Raw genomic sequence first — 23,144 nt, forward strand, 5'->3', positions numbered from 1 at the left:
TCCATCATTCACATGTCAACCTTTCTTTCTTAGCCTGTCAACTCTTTCTTTATTCTTCTCATTCTTATTCACATTCTCCACCTGTCTATTTTTGCCCTGCCTTTTCTCATGCTGATTTTGCTTGTTTGTTTTTTTCCCTTTTTCGTGTTTCTTCATTTTTTCTTTCTTTTCTTTGTGTCTTTTTTCATTATTTTTTTCTGTTTGTAACCCTTGTACCCCTTCTTCTTTCATTATCTCTCAATGACAGTCTTAGACTTTTCCCCATTTCTTTTCACTTCTCATTCTGCATTCATGTCTTGTCCTCTCCCATTAGTCTAGCTCTTTCATATAAAATTGTTACTACTCCCTTTCCCCTCTCTCATAATCTTGTGCATATTCTTCTCTCGTCTCAACTGTCCGTTCTCCATTCTCTCTCCTCTCCTCTCCTCTCCTCTCTTCTCCTCTCCTCTCCTCTCCTCTCCTCTCCTCTCCTCTCCTCTCCTCTCCTCTCCTCTCCTCTCCTCTCTACGTCTATTTCTCTTTCTCTTTCTCTGTCTCTTTTCTCTGTACTACCCTTCATACATGCTCTGTCATTCTTGGTTTCTCTGTATTTGTCTTTCTACTGTACGACTGTCTCTCCCTCCGTCATTCTGATGTATCCTTGAAGATGATTATTTTATTGATTTTTGATAGACAGGGTTTTAATAAACCAGCTTTCTCTGTATCTCTACCTTTGTCTCTGCCTTTCTCTGTGTACATTGCTGTCTCTGTCTGTCTGTTTCTCTCTGTCTGTTTCTCTCTGTCTGTCTCTCTCTCTGTCTCTGTCTCTGTCTCTGTCTCTGTCTCTGTTGCTCTCTCTCTCTCTCTCTCTCTCTCTCTCTCTCTCTCTCTCTCTCTCTCTCTCTCTCTCTCTCTCCACTCAGGTGCTACATCACTTTAGCCCAGGCGTTGGGCATGAGTATGGGTGGTGCCCCCGCGGGTCCTGCGGGCACGGGGAAGACGGAGACCACCAAGGACATGGGCCGCTGCCTGGGCAAATACGTGGTGGTCTTCAACTGCTCCGACCAGATGGACTACAGGGGGCTGGGACGCATTTACAAGGGTACTCAGCAGTAATTACACAGTAATAAAATTTAGTGCTAATTCAGCACTCTGGGAACAAATACTCTCTAAATTACATCTAGACAATGAATTAACACTGCATTTTTACTGTGTACACACAACAAATTAACAATCAAAAACGTCAATATTCAATATATGTTAGGACACTGTAGTAAATACCTAGTTACTTGGTTTTCTTTAACAACTCCAATCTAATCTCTAATATTTGTTGATTGCAGACCGAAATTTCCGTGCCTCCTGCTCAGTGGGTTGGGCTTGCTTATTGACTGCACACATTGTTAAATGAACTTTTCCTTTGAAGATTTGTTCTTCACTCCTGTGAAGAATATCCTTACTTGCCGGTATATATAAAAATAGATGTATAGATATGAAATAGAGATATTTTAAAGATAGTTATGGTGTTCTGTTTTGAAACAGAAACGAATATATTCTCATTTAAACAGATTTGTTATGGTGGTGTTTATGATAAACACACATTAAACCCACATCAAAAAGATGCCCCAGACTACCAGACTCGGTAATGATTCATAGGTGTGGGCGAGAAAGGCATTAGAGAAAGTCAAAGAATGCGCGCACATCAGTGGCACAGGTGCTGGACCAAACGTAAGATAACTGAAAAGAAAATAAAGGTCCGCAACACTGTTAAATGCTCCCAAATATTTAATGGCACGACGTTTCGGACTAACCGTCCTTCATCAAAGTGCAACTGTGCACTTTGATGAAGGACGGTTAGTCCGAAACGTCGTGCCATTAAATATTTGGGAGCATTTAACAGTGTTGCGGACCTTTACTTTCTTTTCCAAGAAAGGCATTAGACCTGTGCAAAAAAAAAGAAAAGTAAAAATGATTTTTCATATCCTTCAATGTTTCATTGACTTTTGATAAATAATACATGAGCAGGATGTATGAAATGAAAAAACACCCAAGATATTAATTCAGTGTTGAATGAGTTAAGGACGTTTTTGAATTTTAGCATCATGCCCTACTTTTTCACAAATGCGGTCTTCTAGCTCTCTCTCTCTCTCTCTCTCTCTCTCTCTCTCTCTCTCTCTCTCTCTCTCTCCCCCTCCCCCCCTCTCTCTCTTCATCAGTCTTTCATTTGGATGATACCCAACTTTTAGTGTTTACCCTCTACCGCGTTGCCTCAGATGCAGTGACAGCCCGGCGCAAACAATCACGAAATGTTTCTGATGAAAGATTAAAGCGTGCAATCAATATTGTATCCAAGATGATCACATGCACAAAATAGAAGTTAAATATTTGATGGCGACACCAGAGGATGGAGAAAGTCGGATCTGTGACACAGCGTGTTGCTGTTTCGCAAAGGGAGACTTGTGTTTACCATGAGGCTATGTAAACACGCCAGATGCTGATTGGTCGGTCTAGTCTCGAGGTGTAATGCGATTCTTGTGTTTGCTGATCAGGGTTGGCCCAGTCTGGCGCGTGGGGCTGCTTTGATGAGTTTAACCGCATCGAGCTGCCCGTTCTGTCGGTGGCGGCACAGCAGATCTACATCGTGCTCCAGTGCAAGAAGAATAAGAAGACCCAGTTCATCTTCACCGACGGGGACCTGGTGGACATGGACAGAGAGTTTGGCATCTTCCTGACTATGGTGAGGAGGAAGTCGAAAATGAAACAAAGCAGACTCCCAAACACTGTCCTCTTTCGCGATTAGTATGTGCACACAGTAAAAACTTACAAGGATTTCAGAGTAATTTACTGTGAAATCTCACAGTTAATTACTCTGATGTTCTGGTGCTACTGTGATGGTCACACGACACACAGCAAATTAGTCTGAAATCATTGTATCACTTGCCATTTCTCACCTAACTTGCACATCACAGTATTTTACTGTGCTCTTCAAGGATAACCAGCATGCCAAAGTGATAAACTAGGAAGCATCACAGTAAACTACTGTGTGGGCGGAGTATCTATTGAATTATTAGTGCATTGGGGCACAACTTCAGTCATAGACAGGTTGGGCTCATCATTACAATCACACCTTTCATTGACATTTTCAGCAAATTATTTCATTCTTAATGTATTGTGGTATACATGTATACACCTATCATCAGTTTACTACTTTATCCCCACTCTCTGTCAAGTAACAGAAGAATGAGCTTATATATTGGGAGAATGAGCTTATATATTGGGAGATAGACATGACCATCTTCATGACAGTGGGAATATGGTCATATTTCTTGTGTACCACTTTAAATAGTACAACCCCTACAATAAACACAGAATATAACAAGGAGTAATATTTTGAAGCACACTTAAGATATTCCTTCTAGATAAATGGCTCTCCATAAGTGCATTGCATGATGGGACACGATCTGAAGCCCGTATGTCCTATGCCCCTCCCCCTCAGGTTGTACATATTGACATGAGGAAGTGAGAAAAAAGGAGATGACCAAGCATGGGAAGACATTAGGGATGGCACAAACCGCACCGAAAACCTAAACCGTACAATTCACACACATACCGAACCGAACTGTGCAATCCATCGCAAACCGCAATTCATGTACTGCCCAGAAAAATATGTAAAACATATTCTAGACAGATCTAGAACAGATTCTAGGAGTATCTTATCCAGTCTCTCTGATTAAAACATTAGCGTATAAGACCAAATCAGAGGATGACACAATTAAAATCACACCATTTTCACATTATAAGCCTATACAAACCATATGTAGGATATTTAGTGGTAAGTCCGATTCTATTAGCCAGTGCACCATTTATCATGAACTAAAAAAAAAGAACCGTAGAGAACCGAAAACCGTGACCTTGACACCGTGATATGAACCGAACCGTGAATTTTGTGAACCGTACCACCCCTAGAAGACATGTAGCAAACAAGAAGTTGATGACTAAATAGTTTGCTGTAAATGTCCATGAAGTCTCTGAAGGCCCAGATTGTGCTATATGGCAGCCTTGGCCTAATGGTTAGGGAGGTGGGCTTAAGTTCAGAGGGTTGCAGGTTCAAATCCCTCCAAACCCTACATTGCCCTAGGGACAGCAACCATTATTGTATATTTGTATATCACTTTGAGTAAAGGCGTCAGCCCTCAACCCAACTGACATGCCTTCCCATTGAACTTTCGCCCACTTCAAGTGTGTAACAATATCTTACTGTGAACTCACAGGGAGTTACTGGCTACTAATTGCATTCATTTCACAGTAACATACTGTGAATTCGTCATATCACAGTTAACTACTGTAAAGGCGTCAGCCTTCAACCCAACTGACATGCCTTCCCATTGAACTTTCGCCCACTTCAAGTGTGTAACAATATCTTACTGTGGGTTCAGTAGAAAATACTGTGAACTCACAATGAGTTACTGGCTACTAATTGCATTAATTTCACAGTAACATACTGTGACATTCTGCCATTATTAGTTACTGTGAAATCCAGAGAGACCTTTCGTCATATCACAGTTAACTACTGTGCTGTTATAACAGGTGTTTCGTTCCTCTAGGCCATGATTGGGTGCATTATGTGGCTGTCTTGGCCTAATGGTTAGGGAGGTGGACTTAAGATCAGAGAGTTGCAGGTTCTAATCCCTCCTAACCCGGCATTACCCTAGGGACAGTAACCAATGTTGCATACCTGTATGTCACTTTAGGTTGCTCCTGGCCATGATTGATTGTAATTACTAATTGTCAGGCCTAATTAGAAGAAGGTCTATGATTGGAAATGTTGCTGGTTCTGCTTCCAATAAATTAAGTTGCAACCAATGTGCTACACAAACAATGTGCTAATGCCTTTGTCTTGGATGTGCACGCCAAAACTCCAGCATCCAATTTTAAATCAGAATATTGCCACCTAGTAAACAAAATTAGGCTATCTTGTGAAGTGCCATTGCACAATTGAAAGTCAAATGCTGCATGACATGATTGACATTGCCTACCATCAACCAGGAACAATGGTAGTGCCCAATCAATCTGTCAATTAGTACCTGCCCTCACTTGAGTATATAGGACTGTTACAAGTTCATTGAATTACTACCTGCAGCTGCCACATGCCTGATTACTCTGGTCACATGGTTAACTTTCACCTCTATATAAACTCAGACTGTCACAATGCTTGAGTTGCTTGCCTAAATGACTGGTTCGCTGGCTCTCTGTCCGGCTTGTTGGTTAGTGAGCTAACTGACCGACCAACTGACTGTTTGTTGGCCAGCTGGTTGGCTGGCTAACTGACTCTTTTGGTTGACTGGATGGCTGGTTTGTTAGCTGGCTAGCCATACAACTGACTTGTTTGTTGGTTAGTTGGCTGACTAACTGGGTGTTAGTTGGTTAGCCGGCTCTTTGGCTGGCTAGCTGACAACTGACTCTTTTGGTTGGCTGGTGGACTGGTTTGTTGGCTGGCTAGCTGTTTAGTTGGTAGTGAGTATTGTGGTAGCAGGTATCCTTTTTGGTGTGTTGCTTACTTGATTAAGAAATTTCAGGTTTGTCTAATTATGCTCAACTAGAGTATTCTATGCACACTGGTTAATGTACTATCATCCAGGAGATTACAATTATCAAATGGTAATAATATTGCACATACTGCAGAAACTTGAGTTTCTCTGTGGTTATGGATAGTTCGGTCTATCAATACAAGACAGCAGTGTGATGGACTGGTTCCATGCCACAGTTGTCTCAGTCATGGTGGGGAATGGGAGGTGCCAAAATAACATGGTAGCTACCTCTTTTGTGGTGATGAATGGAGGGCGGGATCATGGTAGTGTGGGTAGGGTGACAGTAACTTACTGTGGTGTGGCCACAGTAAACTACTGTGAGAAGATCACAGTAAACAGTGAGGATGGCCACAGTAAACTACTGTGAAATGAATGCAATTAGTAGCCAGTAAGCCACTGTGACATCACGGGAATATTTTTTACTGTGCAGGGAAGCCGACAGGGGGGGACAAAGGGGTCACTTGTCCTGGGCCAAGGGAGAGAGAGGGCCCAGAATTGGATCATCATTACATTATGTATTGGGTTTGGGGCCCCTTCATTTGTCTTTGTCCCGGGCCCAGACAAAGCTGTCAGCGACCCTGAGTATGCGTAATGTGGGTGTAATATCACAGATACACTGTAATTTACTGTATCTTCCTGCTAATGGATACATGATTCATGGGTGTGAATGAATAAATGGGCCTGCATTTGAAGTTGAATAGAAGTTGCCTTCAGTTGAATAGAATGGAAATGTAAAATGGTGAAGGTGAACCACATCCTTGGCAAAGTTGCCTGAAGGTCTGTAGCAAGATGTAATGAGTACTTGGGATAGGAGTGAGGTTAAGGGGGGGTGAGTCTAACGGATTCCAACTAGCAGAGTTCGGCGTAGAACGTTAGTAAACTTCCCTCCCGAAGCCTCATACGGTATTGGTAGAGATGAGCTATTGGTCTGAATCAGTGATTCTCAAAGTGTGGTCCGGGGACCACTAGTGGTCCGTGACAGAGCTCAGGTGGTCCGCAAAGGGATTTCTACTTTTCCAAGACAAGCTATCAGAAGGCTATATTTGTAACATTATTACAAAGCCAAACTTTTCTGAAGTCATATTTTCACCACAATAAGACAGGCTTGTAAATGGGAATAAAAAGTAAGTGATCTGCATCAAAATGAATAGTGTCGAAATAGCACCCGTCAACTGTGAATTCAGTTGACAGGTGGTCCCTGAAATTTTGTTGGGGGAAAAAGTGGTCCTCGGTCTGAAAAAGTTTGAGAAACACTGAACCTTTAGTTCAGCAGTATTCTGCTGTACGGTACCTCCCATGCCTGAACTGGGTTTTGACCCCCCGAGTGGCGAATTTGCACAAGATCACCTCAGTTACATAAGCAAGTGTCCACTCCACTTGCCTGTAGAGCAGAAAGTAACAAATAATTCTACACCTCTTTTACCCATCTGTTCTGTACTCTTGTGCTGTGACACAACCCAGAATACTCAGAACATCAGTAGCCGTGTCACCCCTGAGTCTGACTATTCGTGCACCGATTGTAGAACAAAAGGACCATTTCAAGTTCAACTCTTTCTGAATCTTGAGTTACCCAAAAGTCAGGATATGCTGTGTCACCCATGAATAGGACTATTTATTTACACACCTTCAGAAAGCACAAGTTCAGTTGTATTTACGTAGTATCTTGTGCCGTGACAGCCCCTAGAACACGCAGATCATGAGTAGTTGTTTCACCCCTGAGTCGGTCTTATTCATCTCGCACATCAGTGAACAAAAGGATAATTTCAAGTTCAACTCCTTCTGCATTTGTGTCTTTTATCTGTATCTTCTACTACCGTGACAACAACCCAGAGTACACAGCACATCAGTGGCTGTTTAACCCCAGGTCTGACTATTCACACAATTCACATTACCGTATACTGACAAGTTCAACTCTTTTTGTGTATCTGTATCTTGTGCCCTGGCAGAACCCAGGGTACATGTAGCATCACAATAATAGCTGTTTCACCTCTGAGTCTGACTATTCACACAATTTACAGTGCCGTATACTGACAAGTTCAACTCTTCTTCCGTATCTGTGCCTTGTGCCATGGCAGAACCCAGGAGACACAGAGCATTAGTTGCTCTTTGAGTTGCGACTGTCAGAAGAATAATTTTGCGTGTCTTGTTGTACCATGACAGAACCTGTGATACATGGAGCATCACTTTAACAGCTGTTTCACCCCTGAGTCTGACTATTCACACTTCACTGACAACTTCAAATCTTTTTCTGCATCTGTATCTTGGGCCATTACAGTACTTCAGATATACAGAGCATCAGTAGCACTTTCATTCCTGACTGTCAGAAGAATCATTTCGAGAGAACCGTGGGTTACACAGAGCTTCAGTAGGTCTTTCTATTGTGACTGTCAGAAGAATCATTTCAAGTTAAACAGTGTCTTGTTGTGCCGCCTGTGTCAGACGAACCAGGCATACGTGAGGCATCAGTAGCTCTTTCAGTCGTGACTCTGACAGAAAAGTCATTTTCAGTTAAACAGTATGTTGGTGTGCCACTCTTCACAGAATCTGGAATACACAGAGCATCAGTAGCTGTCACTTATCATTTGGAGTTAAACGGTGTCTTGTTGTTCCGTGACAGAACCCGGGGTACGCGGGGAGGCAGGAGCTCCCTGAGAACCTGAAGATCCAGTTTCGCACAGTGGCCATGATGGTGCCAGACAGGGCCATCATCATGAGAGTCAAGCTGGCCAGCGCCGGTTTCCGTGACAACCAGGTCCTCAGCCGCAAGTTCTACACCCTCTACAAGCTGTGCGAGGAGCAGCTGTCTAAACAGGTGAAGCTGAACATACGGAAAAACAAATAATAGAAAATCCACCCATAACAGCCTGGGAGCAGGACTCAGGCACAAACTCAGATAACAGAAGAAGTAATGTCCACAGCACCTAGGCTCCCATGAATTTCGTCATTAAAAAGAAATTGATGGGAGCCCTAGTGTCACGCATTTTATTTCTTGTTTGAAATGGAGCATGCCACCACCTTTTGCTCCCCTGTCCTTGTCTATTATTCTTACCATTGAAACAAATTAGAATATTTCAGAAAATGTAAAGTGATTAAATTACATCAACATATTGCCCTCTATTCCCCTTTGCTCTCTGGTCCTTATCATGGTTCATGAAAATAAATTAGATTATGTTAGATGATGTAAAGCTGTTACATTAAATACATTAAACATAATGTATACATACAGTCTCCTATTCAAGTGCTGACAGTTTGTTGGAACATGTGCAGTGCAGTAGCAAAGTTTTTTTTAAATAATAATATTATATACGTATATAAAAATGTATGTTAAAAACTGAGTTGAGTAGTACATATTTCACTGCAGTAGTTTATCAAAGTTACTCACCTGATAAATGGTATAATAAAATGATTAATCACAGTTGCAAAGTTAATGCAGTCTTCAACATATGTTCTGATGTGTAGAAACTTAAACTTTTTTGTCCTGCACAGTAAATAATGCAGTGTCAATTCAACACTAAGAGAGTACTCAGGGTCTAAATACAATGTAGAAGGTGTTAAATCAACTCTCCAAGTGTTGAATTAAGACTGTATTTTGTACTCGTGTGTGCACTTTTTTCCCTCTGAGATGAAATATGGGCCTCTGTACAGTAATCTTGCTTATTGGTGCAGGTTCACTATGACTTTGGGCTGAGGAACATCCTGTCTGTGCTGAGGACGCTGGGCGCGGTGAAGAGGGCGAACCCCGCCGAGCCCGAGAAGACCGTGGTCATGAGGGTCCTCAGGGACATGAACCTCTCCAAACTGGTACTGTGAAGCCGGGGGGGAAAAGGGGCCAGTTTTCCTGGGCCCAGAGAGAGGGGGCACAGAACTGGGGCCTCAGTGCATTGTATGTAGTAGCCCATTAACACACACCATTCCGCCACTGGAACGTTGTAATAGTCACTGAAAAAACTTTACTACCATATTGTGCACAGGGCCTATAGTGATGCATTACGACTTGGTCATTGCCATTCTGGTAACAGCTGATTTATAGGGCAGGGTCTAAAGGGATTAAGAGGGGGGCCCTATCATATGACTTTGTCCTGGGCCCGGCCAAAGCTGTTAGCGTCCCTGGGCCCTGCACTGCACTGTACAGTACTGTACTTTGTGTCTCGTTTACAGCTTGAAAATAGCGGTGCAAAGATAAAGTAGTCATTAGTCAGCACTAGCGTGAATGTGTGCAATAACTTTTTGGGAAACTTCTGTCCTCTAAGTCATCCTGATCATGTGCTTGCAGTGTTATGTTTATGCTTGCACTTGCTCTTTTTCACCTTCCTTATTATCTCCTGTTGGCTGAGAAGTACATACTTGTACATGTCACCTTTATTAATGGCTTATTTACATCATTGTCCAGAGGCAACACCATGTGATGAGTTGGGTTAGGGGTATGTATATATCCGTTTGCCCTGCAAAGCCTGTACACTCTACATTTACATAGAAAAGGAAATATAACCTTGTCATACTATGACCAGTGTAACTAGTTTCGTGATTGAATCAATGAGGTATGTATTTAGGTATGTGTCAGTGGAGGTATTATGGTGTTTACAGTCAAAAGTTCAATTTGACAAAGTTTGTGTAGTAGCTTTTTGGCCTTGTGAGGCAGAAATGATGCCAACCCTTACTTGAAGAGGCATTCTTTTGAAGGGGCTTACATTTCCTTTGGAGGGCATTTCTCAAATGAAATAACTTCGTACCAGTTTCTGGCTGCTGATTTTACAAACAGGGAAACCTGCTTAATTAGGTGTAATGTAGCTAGTTGCTCCTGACTAACTCCTCACATTTGTGTATCCATTAACGTGGCAGTATGAGTGTATGATCTAAAATGTATGGATGTCTGTAGGGGGGGGAGAGCAACGTTTACCTCTGATCCAAGTCCTACGGCCAATGCAAGCGATGTCTTTCAGCAGACGACCAGCTCCAGCTCAGGAGCTTTCTTTCCAACTTGCTCCTCTCACCAATGTTCAGTGTTTCAGGGTAAAGACCCCACGTACAGTTCATAAAATCCAAAGGTTCCAAAGGTTTCTCAAGTAGTGCAAGCTAGCTCGTTAGCACACCGTCAAACAATTCCCCAGCAAGTTGCTCCATTGCTCCAGCAAGCGAGCCCAACTTCTTTGCAAGGAATTACATCAAAAACTTCTTATCAAAAGGTCCATGTAGTGCCCACTGTCCAGCAAACTTCCAAGTCCAAAGGCTCTAGTCGGCGTCCTGGCGAGCCGGCCAAATGCCAGGCTTCTTGCCAGCAGGAACGCTTACCTGTACTTGCTCCCACCTGTGACCTTGTGAACTCTGACCTTTTACAGGTCAGAGGTTAAGTGTCTCCCTGTTGTGTTGTGAACGTGAAAGTGGGCTGTGCTGGTCTGTGTCCTCACTGACCCTCCCTAACTTCCTAACATAGGTAAGAAAAAACGGCCACTTGTTGCCCATGTAGGCTGGGTCCTTCCCCCCCTCACTGTGTGATGTGTCTTGTTCCTCTCAGGTGGATGAAGACGAGCCTCTCTTCATGAGCCTGATAAACGACCTGTTCCCCGGCATCACCCTGGACAAGGCGGGCTACCCGGAGCTGGAGGCAGCCATCCAGGCCCAGGCGCAGCAGGCCGGCCTCATCTTCCACCCCCCCTGGGTGCTCAAGCTGGTGCAGCTCTACGAGACCCAGCGGGTCAGACACGGTGCGCAGAACCTCATTAGCCACAGTTTATTTTTGATTTTTGTATGAATGATTCATGTACTCATTCATATCCATGTATTTATGGCCATTTTATCGTTATGAATAAATGCATATAGTATATTGACGTACTGTACGTATATTTGTATTGGGTGCTCAAGCTGATATAGCTCGATGAAACCCTGTGGGTCAGACACGGTATAGTATGCAGAATCCTATTAGTTACAGTATATGTTTTATTTTGTTGCCTCTATTTTTGTATTTCTATCCACTGTTAAATCTATGAATGTATGTACTGTATATATTGATGTATATTTCAGTTGGTTATGCACATTGACATGATACAATATTCACCAACCTGGCTGCTCAAGGTGGTGCACCTCTACGAGACCCAGTTGGTCAGGCATGATACAGTATGCAGAACTTTTTATGAAAAAAGGTTCACACTCTCCTTTGGATTCATGCCAGTGAATGAATAAAACCAAAAAAAGATAATGAAGAAGAAAAACCCAAAGGAGTGTGCGAAGCTTTTTTCAAAAAATGTCACTTTTTTTGTTCAGCACGAGGGTTTGTGCCCAAGCAAAGCCACAAATGAACAGTACACAGAACCCCATTAGCTACAGTAGTAGTTTTTAATGTTTGTACTATAGGAATGATTTAAGCATTCACTTATATATTCAATTGAACTCTATGAATATGTATGTCAATGTATATATTGTATTGATTATTCACATGGGTATAAGTGCTATATTCTGGATTTATATACAGTACCTGTTAGTGAATTGATTAGTTTTTGGATCTGGCAAGACAGTTGGGGCAGCTATATGAGAGCCAGCGGGTCAGACGCAGTACGGTAAGGGTACGCAGAACACCATTAACTACAGCTAATAGAAAACAAACACGAATTGGGGGTGCTTCAGGTTGTTCACCTTTCCTCCTAGGTGCAGGGACTGCAGATGGAAATCAGGGACTGCAGATGGAAATTAGCTATTAGCTATAATCTGGTGCAGGTCATCTTTTTACTATGTAACTAATGTACTTTGCACATGGTCCCTGATGAAATAAACCAACTAAACTAAACTAAACTCACCGACGTAGGGACTCTCAAGCTTGTGCAAGGCAAGGAAATCTGAGCCACTCATGATTCCAGTTTTTCTATTTATTTGGCTGTAAAGATGCCCGTGAATTTTGGCACACAATGCTTTCTTTGGCGTGTAAGAAGGCATATGCCCGGAAGAAGGTCTTGAAGGCTAAAACGGGTATTTTTGTAGCCATATACACGCAGTATAAAAATTAAATTTTGAAAAAATATTGAATGCCTCGGATTTCCTAGTCTTGCTACAGTTTATTTTTGATTTTCTTACTGTAGGGATGTTTCAAGCCTCTGGTATATGTATTTTTTTAGTTTTTAATGTATTTATTTCGATCATTATAAATATGCATTGCATATATCGATGTATACTTGCACCAGTAATGTGCACAAATATGATGCAATATTTAAAGATTTATGTACCTGTTAGTGCATTGATTAGTTTATGGATCTTGCAACCATTTGCAATCACATAATACATTTTAATGAAAAGATAGCTGTTTACCACCTATTTGAAGTCTGAGGGAGGACTGTGAATTGTCTCTATACACACAAAAAACAGTGGGCGGCGTTTTACTTTCCTGCACCTGAACTGCTTAAATTTACATGGTTGAAACTTGCCTCAGACATTATAAGTAGCTCATTTAGAGACTGTGCAGTAAGTGCAACCACTTGACCATGCAACATGCATCTTAACTACACTTAAAGGTCATTAAACCTATACAGTGTAGGCTACACTACACTCTTAAAGATATTTATAGCCAATGGAGTACATGTAACCACAGACTAGACCGCCGTCCTAACCTTAACCATGTGATTAGTGGCAAGCCCCGTACACTTACCCTTGGGAAGACGTAGATTTAATCACCTCTCTGCACTACTACTCTCCCACCAAGGGATTATGTTGCAGTTATTTTATTAGTTTATATTTCGTTCGTTTATTTATTTGCATTTATGTTTTATGCAGCATCGTCTTAGAGGTGTAGCGTGTTTGTATCCTCTCTTGTAAATGAATAGCTTTGAATAAAAGCATACGCTGAATGCAAATGCAATGAAATAACACTAATGACTTCTTGCTGCCAAAGAATACAACTTTTACTACCACTATTGTTATTACTACTACTACTACTAGTACTACTTCCACTACTACTACTACTACTACTACTACTAGTAGTGGTAGTAGTAGTAGTAGTGGTAGTAGTAGTGGTAGTAGTACTAGTCATCATCGTTATCATCATCTTATTATTATTCATCTTGATCTTCGTCGTTATCATCATCACCATCATCATCATCATCATCATCATCACCATCATCATCATCATCATCATCACCACAAAAAAGGGACCTAATCCTAAGAATCCTAATACTACATCCTAATATTTCCCCCTCTTTTGGCCACCTCTGGTTACAGTATATGTGTACCAGTACAGTTTGGCTGAGTCATTGCCAGCCTGCCTTTGTCATTGTCAAGTGTGTTATGCATTGTAGTCTGTTCCAACCTCACTCTTTTCCTCTCTCTCTCTCCTCATCCAGGAATGATGACCCTGGGTCCCAGTGGCACTGGCAAGACCACGTGCATCCACACCCTGATGAGGGCCATGACAGACTGCGGCACCCCCCACAAGGAGATGCGCATGAACCCCAAAGCCATCACCGCATCGCAGATGTTTGGCACGCTGGATGTGGCCACCAACGACTGGACGGATGGAGTCTTCTCCACTCTCTGGAGGAAAACGCTCAAAGCAAAGAAGGTCTGGAAGTGAAGCACACACTGGATGGCAAAGCTACAGTGGAGTCTCTGTGTTCAGCATGGAGTCATTTCTCAGTAATTGGTTTTTAATTCAGTTGTGAAGGAACACTGGGTTTGCGTCACTGGCTCAGAGTGGATCTAATGTGGCCTTTTCCATTCTGAAATGGGATCTGTAGCCTTAGTGTGAATCACATTATGGCTAGATGTTTATTTATAAGGAATTTTAAGTACCGCAACTATTGCTCATGGAACTACTACAGTACTGTACTACCACCACTTACTACTACTACTACTTAATATGCTAAGTGAATCAATAATTACTGCTCAGTCATTTCTAGATATTATATGTTGAATGTATACTTTAATATATACGGCACAGTGGTCTGTATATGGTATGTATGTTGTATGTTATCCAAAGTGGAATAATCTCACCATTCACTGTTGTGGTTCCGTTAAGGGTGAACACATCTGGATAGTTCTGGACGGCCCGGTGGATGCCATCTGGATCGAGAACCTCAACTCGGTCCTGGACGACAACAAGACCCTGACGCTGGCCAACGGAGACCGCATCCCCATGGCGCCCAACTGCAAGGTCGTCTTTGAGCCCCACAACATCGACAACGCTTCCCCGGCCACCGTGTCTCGTAACGGCATGGTCTTCATGAGCTCCTCGGTGCTCGACTGGCAGCCCATTCTCCAAGCATGGCTCCAGAACGTTCCTCAGGCCCAGGCGGACGTGCTACTCGGCTGCTTCAACAGCATCTTCCAGGTGAGCTGATTAATGTGTTACCGTACATAAGACATGACCATGGCAGCGACTAATGTCGTAGTTGTGTAGTACGAAGGTAGTTAAGTCTTTTCAATGACTAGTACAGCATCGTTGTTTGTGCGTTATGAGGGTACATATTCCATTGTCATAAAAATCCCTTTTTTGTTCAAATAATCTTGGTTAGCTTCCTTCATCTGTGATGGTGAGTGTGAAATTCATGAAGTGGGTCTGTAAATGTGAATGCCATTGAAAAGATTTTTGGTTACTGCTTTTCTCTGCATGCAACATAACAGTTCAAGGTCAGGAAAAAAAAAAAACTGCAGATTTACATGTTGAGCGTACAGTACTTCTGATCTTTACATCAGCATTACAATAAAGATGGTACAAGAGTGTCTTTCAGGTCAGGAAAATAACAAATATCATATTTCGATTACTTCTTCATACACAACAAACGCAACACAGAGATGGCAAGTGTCGCTGTCGACATCAAAATCACACATTCCTAGAGGAAGGCGATAATTGCTATTTTCTTGTTTATGTGCTGAGATGTAGTTGAAGCAAAACAGTTCTTTTCAGAGACAAACAAGGCAGTTCTTACTGCTCTCGGCAAGCAGGAATACCAGAGAGACCCTGTGCAGAAAAAAAACACATTTGCAATGAGATGGAGCACCACATTTTTGTAGCTTTAAGCATAATTGAAAGTCTTTTGGGAGGACAAAACGGTGCATTCAGCTACTACCCGCACACCGAATATTGTCTAGGAATGAATCTAGGCATAGTCCTTAAAATTCGCTCTTGTAATTTTTGTGTAATTATGACTGATAATAGATGTAGTTCTGGCCAATTAGCGTTTGTAACCTTGATGTGAATCGATGCAGCTGGCAGCAGCACTCATATTTTTTCTCGCTCTTGCCGTTTCTTCTCCTCTCCCTCTGACAGGACCTCATTAACTTCATCTTCACGGCGGTTTCTCCCAAGATGCAAATCCTGGAGTGCATGTACATCAAGCAGGCACTCGACCTCCTGCAGGTTAGTCAGGCAGTCACGACAAGACAAAACACACAGGTCAAACCGCAGCTTTTAGCAGAGTCACACACGCGTGCACACACACGCGTGCACACACACACACACACACACACACACACACACACACACACAGACACACACGCACGCACACACACACACACACACACACACACACACACACACACACACACACACACACACACACACACACACACACACACACACACACACACACACACACACACACACACACACACACACACACACACACACACACACACACACACACACACACACACACACACACACACTATCTCTATCTCCATTAGAAACCTCTCCGCGGCTGAAGTGGACCTCAACCCCCCTGGCCTCAGGGAGTGAAGGTGTTGACAGGTTTTGGTTGTGGGTCTTTTTTGTGCACTTAGTACGGGTGATTTCATTAATTGGCTTGTCAGTTCGCTTGGAGAGTTGTGCTGGTTCAAACAGGAAGCTTTTATGTGCTGCTAAAAAGAAAAACAATTGCTTTTATATGTACTGAGGCTATTGTCCAAAGCATCCACTTGCTCACTATAGTGCTCTACATTGTGTGTGTGTGTATAGTTACGGTGACTCTTATAACACACAGTATGAATGTGTAAACATTTGCGGAATCACTCTCTTTAGAATGCAAGGTCACAACAGCTACCTCTCAGGTCCAATCATACACAGAGACCTCTTAAGACGTTCTTCTGTTTCTGGTTTCAAGAGAGTCCTTGCGTACAAGCGTTCAGTAATGCAGGAGCAGGTGGGAGGCAGGAAAAAATTGATCAAGGTTGAAAGTTCAGAAAGCATAGCACATCGATTAGGCGAAACCTGATGACGCATTGGGCATAATGTGTTGTTCGCTCCCTGAGATAAAATAAGAAAAAAGAACAGTAATGTTTTACGTAAGTAAGTAAGCAGTGTGTTTTCTGAACTCTCATCCTAGTCCTTCTGTTTGTTTGTGATGATGCATATAGGGCTTGCTACCTTCACCGGAGGAGAGAAGCAGCGCTGTGCGGGGTCACGTCAGCCGGCTGTTTGTGTTTGCGGTGATGTGGTCGGTGGGGGCCCTGCTGGAGCTGGACGACAGGGCTGCCCTGGAGGCCTTCCTCAAGGGCCACGCGGCCGCCCTGGACCTGCCCCGCACCCAGGGAGACCAGACCATCTTCGAGTTCATGGTCAATGAGGCCGGCGAGTGGGACCACTGGTCCAAGAAGGTGACTTGGGATTTGATTATTAAAAAAGGCTGTTGTGGCCCTACCGTGGCTGATATGGTAGGGCACACGTTTACCACTTGGCTGACCCGGGTTCGATTCCCGGTCCGGGTCCTTTGCCGGTCCTTCCCCATCTCTCTCTCCCAGCTCACTTCCTGTCTCTCCTCCACTGTCCTGTCTCATAAAGGCTGAAAACCCCCCCAAAAAAAACTTTAAAAAAGGCTGTTGTAGTCTTAGCAAATGTAGAAATTATGAAGTGTCGGTTGAACTTTAGACAGTAGCAGCATTGGGTATATAAAGAACACCATGTCAGATTACATTTGTCTCCATGCTGACCTCTTCTTTGGAATAATGATCATGTAGAATATAGGTAGTTGTATCCCAAATAGGTACACTTGTTTATCCTATTTTTATGTTACAGTGTCCTTAATACTCAGAGCTTGGCCTACCTAAAAACTCCTGTGGTAGTGTCCAGAATAAATTTCCTCCCATGCAAAACCAGATTTAGAACCTGCTGTATCTCTATTCCATGTTCTAGGTTCCAGAGTACCAGTATCCAAAGGATGTCGTCCCTGACTATGCCTCTATCCTCGTGCCAAACGTTGACAACGTCCGAACAGACTTCCTGATGCGGACCATAATGCAACAGGGCAAAGCGGTGCTGCTGATTGGGGAACAAGGCACCGCCAAAACAGTCATGATCAAGGTTCTATTGACACGTCTAATTCAATTAATATAATTACACTTCTTCTTTTGCATGTCAAAGGCAAATCATTTCAGTTGTATAAAACTAAACTCAACACTTTTGGATATTTTTGAGCATTTTGGAACTCTAATGCATACTACTAAGATGACTTGGATGGATGAGAATCTTCACAGACATTTATACCTCTGCATTTTGTCCATGTTACTGCAATATTGCGTTAATAAAGTGTATAATTATATAGCATAAAGTTGTAATGCAGAGTGTAGTTTCGCATATTTTATGCATGGCTATGATATTCTGCAGGGCTACACCAGTAAGTACGACCCAGAAACCCAGCTGAGCAAAAGTCTGAACTTCTCATCAGCTACGTTGCCAGGCATGTTTCAGCAGACCATAGAAAGTTACATAGACAAGCGCATGGGCTCCACCTACGGACCGCCTGCTGGGAAGAGAATGACCGTCTTTGTGGATGACATCAACATGCCTATTATCAATGAATGGGGAGACCAGGTGAGTGAGGGGTAGAAGAGTGAACCCATAGATATAGGAACAGTGATGTGACCTTGTGTTCTGCTAGAAACACCAGCTCATGCTCAGTATCTCAAACTCCTGATATTTACAGTACAGAGAATTGCCAGAGTACTGTTGGCCTTCAATTTACTGTTAACATTCAAAAAGAATCTTTCTTTCTCTCACTGCATGAATTTCATCATCGTTATGAAATTTACTAAATGATAATTATGAAATGCCCATTTGACATCTATCTGAAAGTTTTGCATGCTAAAAAGGCCTGTCCTTGAAACTTGCTATGACTTTGTATGAACATTAAGGCATTCACAGTAGACACGGACCATTTCCAGAGCAATTTGTAATATCCTGTCAAAGATGTCTCTCCCAACACTGTGCAATTTATTATCCGATACATATGGAACTTGAATGTGCTTCCATTAGCCCAGAACAGAACGGACCCTTAAAAGTGAGAGTTGCGACTCCAAAGTCGACTCCACTGATATTTATTTCTCTTCCTAAGGGGCTGCCCTAGATAACTTAGCCAGCATGGGACATTGAATCCTTCCCCATTTTTGTCCATGAGATGACTAACGTGAAAGCTGAAATATTTTTTATTTCTATGCTGCTATGACTCCAAGTCACTGTTCTGTAATTGTCTTGTTACCTGCCCCCCTGGAGGGCCTGTCTCTCTATCTGTCTGTCTGTCTGTATGTCTGTCTGTCTGTCTGTCTGTCTGTATGTCTGTATGTCTGTCTGTTTGTCAGATCACCAATGAGATTGTGCGTCAGCTGATGGAGCAGGGTGGCTTCTACAGTCTGGAGAGGCCTGGGGAGTTCACCACTGTAGTAGATGTTCAACTGGTGGCCGCCATGATCCACCCAGGAGGTGAGGAGGAGAGTGCATACAAGTACATGGCCTACCTCCTCACCAGGCCCTCGCCACCACCGTGTGTATTTCTGCTCAGCTTCATGAGCTTGCACCAGGGTTTGGAGGATCTTCAGATTCACCATCCTCCATAACCACCATGCAGCCGAGCCAATCAAGAAGGATGACGTGAATTTCAGATATGTGACATCATCAAAGTTTAAATGGAAAAGGGAAAAATTTGTGAAACGCGACAGTAGTTTTCAGACAACAATGGCCGCTGGCATGGACTTGTCGTCAATGATTCTGTAATTTCAGCTATATTTTAGAATCTGTGAGTATTTAAAGTAGTAGCGGGAAAGGATCTGCACACTGCTTGCAAAAGACTTAATTTATTAGGAGCAACGTTTCGATCATAGAGCTTCTTCAGGCATCAGTATTTAAAGTAGTACCTCATTAAAATGTCAGACATGTGGCTTCCCCAATCACGTGCAAGGATTTTTTCAAATAAAACCACACCTTCGCAAACCTACACATATGGCATAGTTCCAGATGAATGTTCCTGGAGCAAGGCAGAACCCATTCATCTAGCGACAGCCAGGTTACCTACCTCAGGCCATTACAAACACTTCTATGGGCTTGGCTTAAGTTCAAGAAACAGGATTGGCCCTCACTATAAATGGGGCTTATGTAAATGTGCTGAACGAAACTATGTATCTTAGGAACACCAACATTAATACTTAAATCAATAAATACACAGGTGGCCGCAATGACATCCCTCAACGCCTAAAGAGGCAGTTCTGCATCTTCAACTGCACGCTGCCCTCCAACTCCTCCATTGATAAGATCTTCCACACCCTGGCGCAGGGCTACTTCTGCCCAGAGAGGGGCTTCCCTGACGAGGTGTGTGCCCTGGCCAGCGCCCTCGTCCCCACCTCCAGGAGAATATGGCAGGCCGTCAAAGTCAAGGTGAGAACTCTTTCTCTGTTGGTTTGGGTTCAATGTCTTCTGATCATGTCATTAACATTACATTGCATTTATTCTGACACTTATACCCAAAGTGACCCAAAGAGTTATTACAGGCTGTTGCTTACAGGGTGGTGTTACACATACTGTAGGTGTGCAAGTACGACTCCCTAAGCACTAGGACATATGGTAGCTGCCCACAAATGAATTATATTCAATAGTAAAACGAGTCATGACTCATGGCTGCTCTTGTTACTGTATATGAAATGAAAGAGTTGGACAACAGTCCTTTCCTCTGCAGCTTTTATATAGTATTTGGGTTTATTTCACTTGTTTATTTCAGTACTTTGACAGTCACTTAATTTGGACAGGTGTAAAAGAAATAAGCAGTGGCCAAGTTATGTGGTGTTTTTTTCACCTAAAGAAAATCACTTTGATGGTAGTCACTGCATCTCCTGAATATTTGATGAAAAGCGAGACATATTCTGTAAGCATCTTTACTGAGCATGGCCTGTTCTTTCAACAGAACTGAAGCAGACGTCTGAAGTCTTTTCTGAAGTCTTGAGTTTTTTATATAACTAACATGGCCTTCTTAATCTTTCAGATGCTGCCATCTTGAGTCGTGTTGAGTCTTGAGATGTTTTACATAACAAGTAACAAGTAGCGTAACAAGTCTCTCTTTGACTACCAGATGCTGCCATCACCTAAACTCCACTACATCTCTCTCTCTCTCTCTCTCTCTCTCTCTCTCTCTCTCTCTCTCTCTCTCTCTCTCTCTCTCTCTCTCTCTCTCTCTCTCTCTCTGTATGTGCCTTTGATCTGCCTTTGACTAAATGTATTTATGTGTGTGCTATATGGTTAATATATATGTGAAATTATCTGTGTAATGTTTTGTGTGTTCTGTTTTTATGTGTGTATGCTACAGTACACCTTCATTTCACCCAGGATTCATACATGATACGTTACTCTCTCTCTCTGTACTATCTATCGCCAGCCATTTTGAATCCAGTGTCGAGTCTTGTGGTGTTTACATAACAAATCTCTCCTCTACCATCAGATGTTGCCGTCGCCTGCTAAGTTCCACTACATCTTCAACCTACGGGACCTGAGTCGTATCTGGCAGGGCGTCCTGACGGTGGGGGCGGAGGTGTGCCAGGGCCCGGCCACGCTCATACCCCTCCTCCGGCACGAATGCTGCCGCGTCATCGCAGATCGATTCATCAACCTCAAAGACACCGAGGTGTTCGACAGCATAGTGGCCCGGGTGAGTGGCAGCAGTACCTGGGATTGTGACCAACATTCAGATAAGATGGATAGATAGATAGATAGATAGATAGATAGATAGATAGATAGATAGATAGATAGGTGGATAGATAGATAGATAGATAGATAGATAGATAGATAGATAGATAGATAGATAGATAGATAGATAGATAGATAGATAGATAGATAGATAGATAGATAGATAGATAGATAGATAGATAGATAGATAGATAGTGGTGTCAACAATGATCGATTCAGCGATGCAATTCAATGCGGAGCATGGACGATACAGAAAACGATCCGGCAAGTTCCAGAATTGATCCGGCAAGTTTCAATTACTCAATTCAATTACTTCCATGGATATTTCGGGAGCAAATGAATGTTAAATTAAATAAAAGCACTTCAAAACATTGCAAGACTGATACAGACTGATACAGACTGATACAGAAAACAGCCAATAAATTGTTGCTCAGTATCTGACTACTTGTATTGCCTCATCATGACTGATTAAACATTTGCTTTGCTTTCAGAAATGTAATGCATTGCAATGCATTGTAGAATTGAATTGAATCGAATCGCTACCTCCCGAATCATGATCGAATCGGATCGTGAGGGCAGTGCCAATCCACACCACTAATAGATAGATAGATAGATAGATAGATAGATTGATAGATAGATAGATAGATAGATAGATAGATAGATAGATAGATTGATAGATAGATCAGCTGGTGTTGAATATTATGGATGGATGGATGGATGGATGGATGGATGGATGGATGGATGGATGGATGGAAGGATGTTTGACAGGATTGTGCCACAGATGAGTAACAGCCAGAGGCAGAAATCCTGAGTTCAGAGAGTAGAAGTCCTCCTGCCACATGCAATATTTGTTACAGCCAGTTATCTCATGCAGCTGATCCTACAGTTCAGTACATACTGTATGTGATCCAGTTTATGAAATCACTTTAGTTGAGAGCACAGGCAGAGGGACCATATTAGTTTTGATGCTGTAATTAGATAGATAGATAGATAGATAGATAGATAGATAGATAGATAGATAGATAGATAGATAGATAGATAGATAGATAGATAGATAGATAGATAGATAGATAGATAGACACTTGTAGATAGATAGATAGAAAGACAGACACTTGTAGATAGATAGATAGACAGACAGACAGACAGAGAGACAGACAGACAGACAGATACAGTAGATAGACAGACAGACAGACAGACAGACAGACAGACAGACAGACAGACAGACAGACAGACAGGCAGACACATACAGTAGATAGATAGACAGACAGACCGAGACAGACAGACAGACAGACAGACAGGCAGACACATACAGTAGATAGATAGACAGATACAGTAGATAGACAGACAGACAGACAGACAGACAGACAGACAGACAGACAGACAGACAGATACAGTAGATAGATAGACAGACAGACAGACAGACAGAGAGACAGACAGACAGACAGATACAGTAGATAGACAGGCAGACACATACAGTAGATAGATAGACAGATACAGTAGATAGACAGACAGATACAGTAGAGTAGATGGATAGACCGATGGGATTGTGAGTGAGGTGAACGACAGCTCCATCTGAGGTGGTAATTGACATTGGGGAGCTTATGGAAAAGGTTGATGGATAGGTAGCTGGTGTAGATTGATGATCTAACTGTGTTGAGGAGAAA

The 23,144-nt window shown here is 42.5% G+C and overlaps 1 protein-coding gene across 1 annotated transcript in view; it reads left to right on the forward strand.

Annotated features, from left to right (window-relative positions):
- The window catches only part of dnah5l (dynein, axonemal, heavy chain 5 like), a 137,443-nt gene that overhangs the window by 58,476 nt on the left and 55,823 nt on the right, over window positions 1–23,144 (forward strand). Inside the window, exons 41-54 of the mRNA XM_063206760.1 lie at window positions 903–1,081; window positions 2,526–2,713; window positions 8,182–8,376; window positions 9,231–9,365; window positions 11,077–11,266; window positions 13,886–14,103; window positions 14,560–14,871; window positions 15,811–15,900; window positions 16,896–17,135; window positions 17,671–17,838; window positions 18,142–18,348; window positions 19,113–19,233; window positions 19,973–20,181; window positions 21,236–21,442. Of these exons, the coding sequence (XP_063062830.1) occupies window positions 903–1,081; window positions 2,526–2,713; window positions 8,182–8,376; window positions 9,231–9,365; window positions 11,077–11,266; window positions 13,886–14,103; window positions 14,560–14,871; window positions 15,811–15,900; window positions 16,896–17,135; window positions 17,671–17,838; window positions 18,142–18,348; window positions 19,113–19,233; window positions 19,973–20,181; window positions 21,236–21,442 (2,659 nt within the window). The remainder of the gene's footprint in view (window positions 1–902; window positions 1,082–2,525; window positions 2,714–8,181; window positions 8,377–9,230; window positions 9,366–11,076; window positions 11,267–13,885; window positions 14,104–14,559; window positions 14,872–15,810; window positions 15,901–16,895; window positions 17,136–17,670; window positions 17,839–18,141; window positions 18,349–19,112; window positions 19,234–19,972; window positions 20,182–21,235; window positions 21,443–23,144) is intronic.

Source organism: Engraulis encrasicolus, chromosome 9, assembly GCF_034702125.1.
Source record: "Engraulis encrasicolus isolate BLACKSEA-1 chromosome 9, IST_EnEncr_1.0, whole genome shotgun sequence".
NCBI classification, from domain to species: domain Eukaryota; kingdom Metazoa; phylum Chordata; class Actinopteri; order Clupeiformes; family Engraulidae; genus Engraulis; species Engraulis encrasicolus.